Source organism: Triticum dicoccoides, chromosome 5B (genome assembly GCF_002162155.2).
Source record: "Triticum dicoccoides isolate Atlit2015 ecotype Zavitan chromosome 5B, WEW_v2.0, whole genome shotgun sequence".
NCBI classification, from domain to species: Eukaryota; Viridiplantae; Streptophyta; class Magnoliopsida; order Poales; family Poaceae; genus Triticum; species Triticum dicoccoides.
Window position 1 is genome coordinate 126,167,461 of NC_041389.1, and position 13,712 is coordinate 126,181,172.

Genomic DNA, 13,712 nt, shown 5'->3' on the forward strand with positions numbered 1-13,712 from the left:
ACCAAAAAAAAATACAATTTTCAGTCACAGACAGAACGCATTCTATGAGCAATGAAATATTTTGGCAAGGATTTTAGGGCAACAAGCTACACATGGCACTCATGGATGATAAATTTTGCAAACGCTCCAGTGTGGAAAGAAATGAATATAATATGGATGGATGCTTTAATGATGAAGTGATGATTCAGATATAAACTTGCACTAGATCAGGTCCCTCGAGCTAACCACCTCAAAATATATAGGACAGGTGTCCGTGTCACAAATTCTAGAGTTACAGCATAAACAAGTTATGGCCAAGAAAAAACTTTCCCCCTCTTAAGACATGGGTGACACAAGAATAACTGGATGGATCCTCCTCTTGGGCAAAAGGTTACATAACAAGAAAGGAACAGAATTTGATCATATCTTCAACTTCAAGTCTGCGTCTGAAGGCAGCGCCCTTCCACGGTGGTTGAAGATCATGAAATCCAGGTTTGCTGGGAGCGATACGATCCTGTGGCAATAGGTCGATTAGAGACAGGAGGAAATGGGTAGCAGGAGTTCCTCCCTAGGCAGTGTGCATTCAAAACATAAGGAAAGCTGCTACGCAGGCTCAACAGTTCATGATGGTAACATAATATGAGTGCAACAGTGACCATGGAGTGTCTTCACAAAGCATTAAATAGGAAAGCCATATCAGGAAAATTCAAAGGAAATACTTTTATTTCCTGACAAACCATCCACATAATTGGGAGGTAAGGTGACTTTCAGGCATACTATGGCAAATTCAGCAACATGTGGTAGGCTCAACAGTTCATTGATAACATAATATGACTGCAACGGTGACCTTAGTCTTCACAAAGCATTAAATAGGAAAGCCATATCAGGAAAATTCAAAAGAAATATTTTTATTTCTTGACAAACCATCCACATATATGGGAGGTAAGGTGACTTCAGGCATACCATGGCAAATTCAGCAATATGTGACAACAAAAGCCCATAAAACGAACTATCAGGGATTATTTGGCGCTGCAAACATGCCCAAATAACACCATAAACATTTCAGGCGTAGAAAAATATCAACAGAAAATAGGTTTAAAAACAGTTCCATGGTTTTTCTATTCCTTATTAGATTATATCTTCAACCTAGTACCAAACTCAAATATGAAAAATAACACTCTTATGCTCTATCCAAGCGAATGTAAGGTACTCGTTCAAAGGTCCGACATAGCTCAGAAACGAGAGTGCCCTCTTCAATTCAAGCTAACAAGTGACGTCACTGCATCTAATTCATAGGTGCTTACACAATCGAGAATCAAGAGTCTATGCATCATATGATCCCATGTCTGACTTGTGAATGACTAACATTTATGTCTGCCTGAATATGTGCGGTTTCAGATATTAAGCATCATGCAGCCTTTGTTAGTATTTCTACTGCGCACTAATGCATAACATGGTGTGCTGTTGTGTGCATGTAATTGTGTATCTCCTTTCAAGTATTCCATCTCTCTTTCAGCCGTACTATACGCTCGTTTGACAAAAGCATGTTATTGGGGATGTTTAAAATACACATGATCTTGTAACAGGTTGCCCTGGAAGAACATAACAGTTAACTCCATGACATTTTACAAGGAAAACAACTCATCATGCAAAGCTGTAAAGGTATGTGGCCACATTTCCTGTAAATCCATTTCGTAAGTTCCTGTTTCATAATTTGTCAAACACGAAGTATAGAAGGAAACTACAGCTGAGTTTCTAAGCTTACTTAACCTCTGTATCCAATCTACGACTATACGTCATGATCCCAAACAAAAACTCAAGATTAGTTAACAAGGAGCTCCAAATAGTGAAATAGGCTTACCTATTCTCCTCGGAATGGGGGAGCACCGAAAGGAATTTTGCTGGAACAGAGACACCTGCCCACATGCATAAGGCCAGCCCCAGGAGCAGCTGCACCATCACCTGCACAACAAAAAGCACAGGTTATGCAACGTAAACAACAGCCTGAAACTGAGGTATAAGTTTCCACAATTTTCTGAGAATAACATGCCCGAATTATTAGTGCTATAATAAACGGCCTTTTTACGTAGAATTACATTAAATCACAAGCAGCCACCACAGAAATTTTCTATTGGGTACTTTGTTACTACTGTACAAATCATGGTTAAACCTACATACTTACGAGCTTAACACGTTGCGCAAAACTACGCCCCCCAAGCTACCCAGATATGTAGTACTTAGAAAGCAAGACTACGCAGCAGAACATATGTGTTACATGGCAAGATAAAGGGTTTCCAGAGGGAGGGAGTGCACGTACATCCATTGGCGGCCGCGAGAACTCCTCTTCCGTGATCTTCAGCACCGCACGATCTGCAGCAACAACAACCACACACAATCAGATCCTGGAACCTAACGACCAACCCCAGCAGCAACCTCCATCGTACAATTCGAGCTCTGTCATGATTCTGAAAAGCTCAGCTGTCCCAAATCTAGACGGGATCAGCACACAGGTCAATTCAAGTCGCGACCTAGATCTAAACCCTAGCGGTAAAACCAACAACGGGGCAGCTCGAGAACCAGGCTCGGTCGGCCGAGGATCTGAGCGCGCGGCGCCGGGAATCGGAAACCCTCTCCGGAGTTTTGGGCCACCCGCCAGTCACAAAATCGAAAATCACGCGTAAGGAGTAGGAGCGCGGTGTTACATTGGATGGTGGCGTAGGCGGCGTGGGCGAGGAGGGCGCCGCCGAGGACGCCGATGACGTAGCCTATCCCCATGGCGAGGCTAGGCGAGGCGAGCTGCTTCTCCGGCCGCCCTCTCCTTCCTTTGCGCTTCCGCTGAGGCTGCTGCTTCCCCGATCTCGATTCTCGAATCCGGCTGCTCGATCCGATGCAAGCTGACAGACAGGTGGGGCAGGGGACGGCAGGGCATGGTTGTGCGGCGAGAAACCAGATCCTTGTGACCTCCTCGGAGCTGACACGACGGCCCCACATGTCGGTCGCTGTAACTTTTTCTGTGGGATTTTTTCATGGATTTAAGTTAGGATTTGCTATCCGGAAATTGCTTTTTTTAGCAGTAAACCAAGCTTTATTGAATGGTAACAAGGTTTACACGGATAATTAGGGGTCATGAGGAGCCCCTAGTCAAATATGGCGACCAATATCTAAAGAACTAGCAAATTTAGCTAAACTGTGAGCTTCCCAATTGAATGCTCGACCCTCGAAAATAAAATCACATATACCAAACTCCATTGCCCGCATTGCAATCTCCTTCACAATGGAAGAATGCCGCCCTTCTGTACCTTTTTCAATATCTGAAACCACCGTCTTTGAATCACTCGCAACAACGATTCATTTTCCATGAGATCAAGCGCAAGAGCTTGAGCTTCTCGACATACCAAGGCTTCTAAGAATGTTGCATCAGTTATACCTTCGACAACCATAGCAGAAGATCCCAGAAAAAACACCTCGCTCTCCATTCCTGGAGAAGCCTCCGTCAGCATGTATTTTAACCCGACCAGCACCCTGTGCCGTCCATCACTGGCAAGAAATTGACCCTCGGCCGCGTGAGGTTGCATGTCGTACTAAGGGAGCAGCCCTTCTCTCTGAACTCTGAATATTTTCGAGCTCGAAGATGAAGCTGGTCATGAAAGAATGAGTAGCATGTGAGTGCATGTATTTAACCCGACCAACATCTGGAAAATTGCTTGTGAGTGTAGTTTGTTGTTGGACATGGAAAAAGATCTGAAAAACAAGAAGACATTTGAATCTCGTTGTGGTTAAAGGTTCATGAGGAAGTCACGTCGGCGTGGTGCCAATTGGAGGCGCTCGGGCAACTTGGATTGTGTGGATCTGTGTGGTGTGGGTGGTCTGTTGGGGAACGTAGTAATTTCAAAAAGTTTCCTACGCACACGCAAGATCATGGTGATGCATAGCAACGAGAGGGGAGAGTGTTGTCCACGTACCCACGTAGACCAAAAGCGGAAGCGTTAGAACAACGTGGTTGATGTAGTCGTACGTCTTCACGGCCCGACCGATCAAGTACCGAAACTACGGCACCTCTGAGTTCTAGCACACGTTCAGCTCGATGACGATCCCCGGACTCCGATCCAGCAGAATGTTGGGGAAGAGTTCCGTCAGCACGACGGCGTGGTGACGATCTTGATGTTCTACCGTCGCAGGGCTTCGCCTAAGCACCGCTACAATATTATCGAGGACTATGGTGGAGGGGGGCACCGCACACGGCTAAGAGATCAAGAGATCAATTGTTGTGTCTAGAGGTGCCCCCTGCCCCCGTATATAAAGGAGCCAAGGGGGAGGGGGCGGTCGACCAAGGAGGGGCGCGCCAAGGGGAGTCCTACTCCCACCGGGAGTAGGACTCCCTTCTTTCCTAGTTGGAATAGAAGGGGGGAAGGAAGAGGGAGAGAGGAAGGAAAGGGGGGCGCCGCCCCCCCCCCCTCTCCTTGTCCTATTCGGACTAGGGGGAGGGGCGCGCGGCTCAGCCCTTGCCTCCTTTCTTCCTCTCCACTAGGGCCCATGTAGGCCCATTAAGCCCCTGGGGGGTTCCAGTAACCTCCCGGTACTCCGGTAAAATCCCGATTTCACCCGGAACACTTCCGATATCCAAATATAGGCTTCCAATATATCAATCTTCATGTCTCGACCATTTCGAGACTCCTCGTCATGTCCGTGATCACATCCGGGACTCCGAACAAACTTCGGTACATCAAAACTCATAAACTCATAATATAACTGTCATCGAAACCTTAAGCGTGCGGACCCTACGGGTTCGAGAACTATGTAGACATGACCTAGAACTGTTTCTGGTCAATAACCAATAGCGGAACCTGGATGCTCATATTGGTTCCTACATATTCTACGAAGATCTTTATCGGTCAAACAGCATAACAACATACGTTGTTCCCTTTGTCATCGGTATGTTACTTGCCCGCGATTCGATCGTCGGTATCTCAATACCTAGTTCAATCTCGTTACCGGCAAGTCTCTTTACTCGTTACGTAATGCATCATTCCGTAACTAACTCATTAGCTACATTGCTTGCAAGGCTTGTAGTGATGTGCATTACCGAGAGGGCCCAAAGATACCTATCCGACAATCGGAGTGACAAAACCTAATCTCGAAATACGCCAACTCAACATGTACCTTTGGAGATACCTGTAGAGCTCCTTTATAATCACCCAGTTACGTTGTGACGTTTGGTAGCACACAAAGTGTTCCTCCGGTAAACGGGAGTTGCATAATCTCATAGTTATAGTGAAAGTGCTAGTTATCGACTAGAGGGGGGTGAATAGGCGATTTTTATCAAAGTCTTCAAAATGTGGAAGTTTCGAAGACAAACAATAGAAATGACCTAATTGATATGCAGCGGAAGATAAACTACAACAAGCAAACCATAGTCAAGTATGTGGTAATGTGAAAGTACAAAGACTAATAGCAGCTTGGTAGTAATGATGAGGATGCAAGATAGTATGAAGCCAACCAATGATAGTAGTCAAGCAATGAAGTCAAACAGGTATGACAAACAGGCAATGACTTCACGAAGACAAACTCAAGGTAAAGGGAGTTAGAGGATAGAACCAGTCACTTGTTGAAGACACGGGATTTGTTGGACAAGTTCCAGTTGCTGTGACAACTGTACATCTGGTTAGGGAGGCTGAGATTCAACTCAGAAGACCGCGTGTTCACCTTATTCCCCTTGAGCTAAGGACACACAGTCCTCGCCCAATCACTCTGGTAAGTCTTCAAGGTAGACTTCCGAACCTTCACAGACTTCGTTCACCGGCGATCCATAATGACTCTTGGATGCTCAGAACGCGACGCCTAACCGGCTGGAGGATACACAGTCCTCAAGTGTAATAAGTCTTCAGGTCACTTAGACAGAAAGACTTTAGTGATGCCTAACACTCTTTGGCTCTGGGTGTTTGGGCTTTGTCCTCACAAGGATTTCTCTCTCTCAAAGGCTTCGAGGTGGGTTGCTCTCAAACGACAAAAGTCGTAAACTAACTCTGAGCAGCCACCAATTTATGGTGTAGGGGGTGGGCTATTTATAGCCACACGGCAACCCGACCTGATATGTCCGAAATGACCCTGGGTCACTAAGGAACTGACACGTGTTCCAACGGTCAGATTTCAAACACACACGGCAACTTTACTTGGGCTACAAGCAAAGCTGACTCGTCCAGCTCTGGATAAGATTTGCTCTCATTGTCTTCGCTCGAAGACATAGGATTTGGGTTGAGCATCACTTCAGTCATTCTGACTTTGTTCACTTGGACCCCACTTAACAGTACGGTGGTTCCTATGACTCAACAAAGAAGAAAGGGAAACAATGAAACAACACAGTCTTCGCGCTCCATAGTCCTCACTCATTGTCTTCTCATGTCATAGTCTTCAATATGAATATCTTCACATACCACCATTATCGTCAATGTCTTTATACATTTTTAGGGGTCATCTCCGGTAGGTAAACCGAATCAATGAGGGACACTACCTGTGTTATCCTGCAATTCTTACAAACGCATTAGTCCCTCAACCAACTTTGTCGTCAATACTCCAAAACCAACTAGGGGTGGCACTAGATGCACTTACAATCTCCCCCTTTTTGGTGATTGATGACAAACTGGTTGCCGTTTTTGAAAGTGCTAGTTATCAACTAGAGGGGGGGTGAATAGGCGATTTTTATCAAAGTCTTCAAAACGTGGAAGTTTCGAAGACAAACAATAGAAATGACCTAATTGATATGCAGCGGAAGATAAACTACAACAAGCAAGCCATAGTCAAGTATGCAATAATGTGAAAGTGCAAAGACTAATAGCAGCTTGGTAGTAAGGATCAGGATGGAAGATGGTATGAAGCCAATCAACGATAGCAGTCAATCAATGAAGTCAAACAGGTATGACAAACAGGCAATGACTTCACGAAGAGAAACTTAAGGTAAGGGGAGTTAGAGGATAGAACCAGTCACTTGTTGAAGACACAGGATTTGTTGGACCAGTTCCAGTTGCTGTGACAAATGTACTTCTGGTTAGGGAGGCTGAGATTCAACTCAGAAGACCGCATGTTCACCTTATTCCCCTTGAGCTAAGGACACACAGTCCTCGCCCAATCACTCTGGTAAGTCTTCAAGGTAGACTTCCGAACCTTCACAGACTTCGTTCACCGGCGATCCACAATGACTCTTGGATGCTCAGAACGCGACGCCTAACCGGCTGGAGGATACACAGTCCTCAAGTGTAATAAGTCTTCAGGTCACATAGACAGAAAGACTTTAGTGATGCCTAACACTCTTTGGCTCTGGGTGTTTGGGCTTTGTCCTCGCAAGGATTTCTCTCTCTCAAAGGCTTCGAGGTGGGTTGCTCTCAAACGACAAAAGCCGTAAACTAACTCCGAGCAGCCACCAATTTATGGTGTAGGGGGTGGGCTATTTATAGCCACAAGGCAACCTGACCTGATATGTCCGAAATGACCCTGGGTCACTAAGGAACTGACACGTGTTCCAATGGTCAGATTTCAAACAAACACGACAACTTTACTTGGGCTACAAGCAAAGCTGACTCATCCAGCTCTGGATAAGATTTGCTCTCATTGTCTTCGTTCGAAGACATAGGATTTGGGTTGAGCATCACTTCAGTCACTCTGGCTTTGTTCACTTGGACCCCACTTAACAGTACGGTGGTTCATATGACTCAACAAAGAAGAAAAAGGAAACAACGAAACAACATAGTCTTCATGCTCCATAGTCTTCACTCATTGTCTTCTCATGTCATTGTGAATATCTTCACATACCACCATTGTCGTCAATGTCTTCATACATTTTTAGGGGTCATCTCCGGTAGGTAAACCGAATCAATGAGGGACACTACCTGCGTTATCCTGCAATTCTCACAAATGCATTAGTCCCTCAACCAACTTTGTCGTCAATACTCCAAAACCAACTAGGGGTGGCACTAGATGCACTTACAATCTCCCCCTTTTTGGTGATTGATGACAAACTGGTTGAAGTTTTCAACGGGAATGAAGTATGTGAAATTGTAAAGGATAGGGTATTGTCTTCATAAGAGGCAAGGGCTCCCCCTCGAGATGTGCATATAAGTAATTTGCTTTTGGAATGCAAATGCACATGGCAGGTTGTACTTGTGGAGATCCTCTTCAACTTATGAAGATAATTCATCATGCATGAAATGATATAACTAAGAGAATGACATGCATAATGGAAAATGGACGTCCGCAGAATGATCTAAGTGCGGAATGATCTAAGTGCGGAAGTTATCATCGCACATGAAAGAGCAAATAAGTAGCAGACGACCATCGAGTTTAAGTGTTACAACTCAACGAACGAAATGTATCAAAAGCAAGAGTTGTAACCACTAGGCAAAATATAAAGCAACCGCCCATATGAACCCACTTGAAGACTATCAAACTCATATGCTTCTCCCCCTTTTGTCAGTAATGACCAAAAAGGTTTGAAGACATAGAGCATCTACTCGTCCTCATGAGGAGTAGGTGAAGTAGCAGGGTTGTCGTTGTTGGTTGGCGGTGCAGATGAACTTGGTGCAGTGTCGATGCGTGCAGAAGTAGGCGGCGGTGAAGTAGCATCGTCTTCATCATCGATCACTTTGGCATTCACAGTGGCCGTGGAGGAAGAATAGTCAGAGTCTTCAAGGGATGGAGTTCGATGTAGGACAGCATTCCATGGAGGAGTGGAGTCAAACTTGAATCTTTCAGTGAAGCCATCGTCTTGAAGATATGCTTCAGCACTGAGCAATGTCAAACTCTTCCATGATCGCCGACAGGTTTCGTGAGTGACAAATGCATTCTTGGTGGCAAGATTTCGAATGTGATTTACGTCCACCAAGAGGCTTTGCATCTGTCGCTTGAGCCAAAAGTGATGCTTGTCTTGTTTCTGATGCAGTGCCACAAGAAGTTCTCGGTCATTTAGGACCCGAGAGCGCTTCTTAGGCCTTTGAGCAATTGTGCTCTCAGTAGCTTCAGTTGGTGCGCGATGAGGCAGACGAGTGTTTCCAGCCATCGGATAGACACGAGTTACAGCTTGGACGCCTTCCATAGGCTGAGTGAAGCTTTGGTGGTCAGCATTTTGAAGACAAAGAGGCTTCTTGGCAGGCTCAGGGTATATGGCTTCAACAGGCATATCAACCTCTGGTAGAAAGATCACATGATTGCGAGCAGAGGGCTGATAGTTGATAGCAGAGTGTAGTTTGATGAGGCGCATGACCCATGGAGCATAGAATTTCAGACCAAAAAGGTCAGATCCAGATGCAGCCAGTTGTCGAAGGAAGAAATCTTGTGCATTGAAGCTGATGCCATTGAGGATGTAAAAGACCAATGTCTTCATGGCTCCTTCAGGTTTTGCAGCTGATGAATGCCCTTTGATAGGCCATAGAGTCCGCCTTATGATGTGATATATTGTGCGCGGCAGATACTCAAGGTCATCAACAAAGAACTCCTTTGGGTATTCAGCGTCATGTGGCAATGGCTTCATCATGCTCAACATCTGGCTCATGTTGGGTTCTGGCTTATGGAAGATGCTCTCCAGTGCATTGCGGTGGTGTTGACAACCAGGTTCATACAGCTCTCCGAGAGTGGATAACCCTGTAAGCGCAATGATGTCAAGAGCTTTGGCTTCATGATGAACATTTCCTGTCATCCACTCGAGAACCCATGTTTTTGTATCCCTGTTGTAGCCGCGAATGTGGAGGGTAGCATAGAATTGAAGCAGAAGTTCCTCATTCCAATGTTCTTTATCTGTCACAAAGCTGAGCAGACCTGCATCACGAAAGCAGTCAAGTGCTTCTTCTAAGCATGGAAGTCTAGCAATGGCTTCAGTGTCGAGGCGCATATGAGGGAAAATGCGCCCTTGATCATACAAAACACAGGAGTAATAGCTTCGCTGCTGATGACTCCAAAAACGATCAGATGATATTCTTGGCCTTGAGTAGGGGTTCTTTGCGCTGTCAAAGAAGGTGTTGTGGCTTTTGAAGCCATTTGCATTGAAGGACCCTGTAGATGTGGCAGTACCTGGGAACCTTGGCAGTCTTGGCTTTGGTTTCTGGACCTGAGGCCTATGCTCAATATGATAATCAAACCGAGGACCAGAGACATGAGGCGGAGGAACCAGAACGGCCCATCTGATAGTGATTAGCTGGCCATGGTTGTATGCTTGCTCAATTGTATGGGGCCTTGGTGGCGGAACAGGAGCAGTGGCAACAACAGTGGCTTCAGGCTCCACATCAGAAGCTTCAAGAGCAGTTGGAGCATTGGCTTCTGGCATATTGGTTGGTGCAGGCTCCACACTAGCTTCAGTCATGACAACGTCATGGGCTTCATTTGTGTTGGTGGGGGCAGCCTCAAGATTTTCAACCTCCACTTGATGAGCTGGGGGTCTGGCACTGGCACGTTCACTTCAGGAACAGCTTCTTCAGTAATGGGGGAAGTAGGGACACGTCCTACTTCTTGTTCGTCATTGGCTGATGCAGTCGGATTGTCTTCAGCAGCTTTGGCTTCAGACACGGAGATATTCATAGTTGGAGTGGCATCTAGAAACACTTGACGTGCGACAGATTGGTGGTGCTCTTCTCCTTCTGGAACACTCGGAAGAGGGGCTTGAGGCCTTGGTCCTTTGCGAAGCCTTTGTAGTACAGGCGACGCCTTTGGAGATGGAGTTGGCTGGGCCTCATCCTCTTCAACTTGTACAGGTGGTGTGACTTGTTGTTGTTGGGGAGTACTGGGGGAGTCTTGTTGTTGTGGGCGATCAGCCCATGATGCATCCTGAGCAATTGGCGTCAGAGGATGACCAATGCTGATGATTTCGTTGTTCGTGAGAACACGCGATGATACCAAGTTGTGCTCGATCTGAGGAAGAACGTCATCATCTTCAACATTGTCATGGTGACCAATGTCTTCAGCAGCGATGGGATCAACTGCTGGAATGTCTTCAGCTTCATAAGCCTCTGTGGAAGCAGGCTCATGAACAATCATCCGTCGTTCTTGGTGTTCAGATGCAGGGCGAACCACTGAGATAGGTTCAACAACTAAGGGCTTTGTGGGAGCAGCCCGATTCTTCTTGATCTTGCGCTTCTTCTTGGAGGGAGCAGCATCAGAGGATTCTGAGGTTTTCCTTTTTCTGGCTTCAGCCTCTGCAGCTCTCGTCTTCTTCTGTTCTGAAGCGGTTGACATGGCCTTTGGCTTCGAGCCAGTCATGCTGCTTGGGAAGACAATGCGAGGTTCATCCTGCCTCGAAGGTGCAGGTTGGACAGTTGATAGCTTCTTCTTCTTTGCAGCCATTCTGGGGTCGATGCCAGGACGACCAAGAGCCTTGCGCTTCTCAGCCTCATTGTAGGCTAGCACACACTTGTCAGCCAGATTCTTCATGCGCTCTCGAGATCCTCGAGCTTCTTCATGCTTCTTGTGAAAGGCTTCTTTGAGCTCGTGCAGCATGATCTTGAAGTTTTGACATCTTTCACGCTGAGCTTGGCCACATGCTTCTTGAACTGAGCCTGTTCATAGTCGATCTTGTGCTTCAGTTCGACGATGCGCTGAGCAATAGCTAGCTTAGAAGCAATAGCGCCATTAAAGGAGACGCTGAGGCTAATGGGAAGTTGCAAATCATCAAAGCTGAGATTTGGTGTGTCAAACCACTCATCAATGAAGTTATGGATGATTGCCACGTCAAAGAGAGGCAAATGATTGAATATCTCTACTTCTTCCTTGCTCTTGATCAGTTGCTCAAGAGCATCATCTACAAGATCGTCATCGCTGGACAGATCAATGTGCTCTTCACGTAGAATGGCAGCATGAGTCAATGTCTGATCAGTATTCTTGATGATTTTCTTTTTCTTCTCCGTCTTCTTGGAGATGCGTGAAAGATCTTCAGACTGCACACTGTCTTCAGGAGGTGCAGTGGCTAGTGGCTTCGCACGTGAAGCTTTTGAAGGTGCATCTGATTGTGAAGCCTTAATTTTCTTTGGCTTCTGCGGCCTTGGAGGAGGAGCTGGGGCTTCATCGGTATCAGCATCATTATCAGAATGATCTACTCTGGCACCTTAGACCAAGATGTATGTGATGAGGCCATCAAGGTTTGAAAAGGGGCCGATAACATTGGATTCCGCATCACGTGAGCCGTCAGCATGGGGAGCAGAGGGACCAGGGTTGAAGTCTAATCCCAATGACTTCTTGTTTTCCTTGGCCGATGCCTTTGCGTGTTGGAAGTTGCGCTTGAAGAGATTATCGTCACGACACCAGAGCAGTGATGATGGGTCGGCATTTTCAGGCTGAGGTCCACGGACCATACAAGGATAGAAATCCTGTGCAACAGCTTCAGCTCTGTTCTTGGGTGGAAGGCCTCGATAGAGAATATCACCCCAAGGACTTTTGATAGCATTCTTCTCAGCATATTCCTGGGTCACGAACTTGTACTTGAACCATTGTTCAGCCCAATATCGTCGAATCCATTGGATACGGGTCTTGCGCTGATTGCAGTTCTCTTCAGGATCTGTTTTGTAAATTTCTGCGAGGTCAACAGGCAGATCTTTTGATGTTCCCCCTCGACGTTGTCTGCCACCCTTCCTTACTAATTTCTATGCAGCCATGAACTTCAAACTGAATGGCTTCAATACGTTCAAAGGCTTCAAGGGCTTTCGCTTGCTGGTCAAACAGGAACTAGCTTCAGGAGAGTTAATGTGTTGCTGTAGGAATTCTGCAAACGAATGCAGACTATGAGAACCAAGGGATTCTCCCACGGACATGTACCTGTGATAGCATTAGAGATGCGAGGGAAGGGGAATAGGTCATATGCATTCTCAGAAGATTTGAAGATAAATCAGTTTGAAGACATTGACCTCATGTTGCGAAGACATTCACTTATATGTTGAGAGTTGGTTCCAGATTTGTACGAATCCGTGAATAAGTACAAGTGAGGAATCTAACTAGATATGAAGCTTAAGTGAATATACTAGGCAGTATGAGATGCAGACAGAATAGATCTAACATTGTATAGGCAGAAACCAATTTTGGTAAATAGGATGAATCATTGAGGATCAAAAAGATGGTAAAAATAGAGTTATATTTACCACACGAAGAACTGCTAGATGGGATGAATAGGAGACGAGCAGTTCAATCCACCGTGCCCTAACTTGGCGACGGAGGACACCTACGGCGGCGACGGAGAGGACGATGTCCGCGGCCGGTGTGAGGACGGCGTCGGAGAAGTCGCGGCAGCTAAGCGCTTCGTCGCCGGCGTCGTCGAGAGCTAGCGGTGGCGCTAGGGTTTTGACGAGGTGGAGAGGTGGAAGAAGGTTTTCTTGACCGCAGGGCACACATATTTATAAGAAGGTGTGCGGCATAGCGCAATTACGCAGATGCCCCTGCCTGTTCACATCTGAGGGACACGTGGCAAGCATGCAACATACTCAGAGTTGTCCCACGTTCCCACGCCCGCCAAGTTTGTCGGATGGTTGTTCCGGCTTCTCTGGATTTCAACAATAATGATGAATCATTTAAAAAGACTTGATGTTTGTCTCTGTGTCTTCTGCTGACAAGGATGCAGAGAAGACATTCGACAGTTTCAATAGAATGCATATGATTTGGACAGATAGATTTTGAGATAGTAAGCATAGAGAGATTAGGGTCCGATCACATTCACTTAGTTCAAAAGATTCAACAAGGAAGACATAGCTATAAGTGAATGCTGTAGAGGACAG

The 13,712-nt window shown here is 46.0% G+C and overlaps 1 protein-coding gene across 1 annotated transcript; it reads right to left on the reverse strand.

Moving 5' to 3' along the window:
* Nucleotides 1-134: 134 nt before the first annotated feature.
* LOC119307770 (membrane magnesium transporter-like) lies at nucleotides 135-2,894 on the reverse strand. Its single transcript, XM_037583849.1, has 4 exons — nucleotides 2,682-2,894; nucleotides 2,297-2,349; nucleotides 1,841-1,941; nucleotides 135-493 (listed from the first exon to the last, which is right to left on the reverse strand). Exons 1-4 carry the CDS (start codon nucleotides 2,752-2,754, stop codon nucleotides 400-402), a joined length of 321 nt encoding a protein of 106 aa, XP_037439746.1. The 5' UTR covers nucleotides 2,755-2,894; the 3' UTR covers nucleotides 135-399.
* Nucleotides 2,895-13,712: the final 10,818 nt, after the last annotated feature.

Excerpts from the sequence above, each read along its gene's own strand:
- LOC119307770 (XM_037583849.1), bottom strand. The coding sequence starts at position 2,754 with ATGGGGATAGGCTACGTCATCGGCGTCCTCGGCGGCGCCCTCCTCGCC. Across the intron at positions 2,350-2,681 it reads CGCCTACGCCACCATCCAAT|ATCGTGCGGTGCTGAAGATC; the intron begins GTAACACCGCGC and ends TTGTTGCTGCAG. Across the intron at positions 1,942-2,296 it reads TCTCGCGGCCGCCAATGGAT|GTGATGGTGCAGCTGCTCCT; the intron begins GTACGTGCACTC and ends TTTGTTGTGCAG.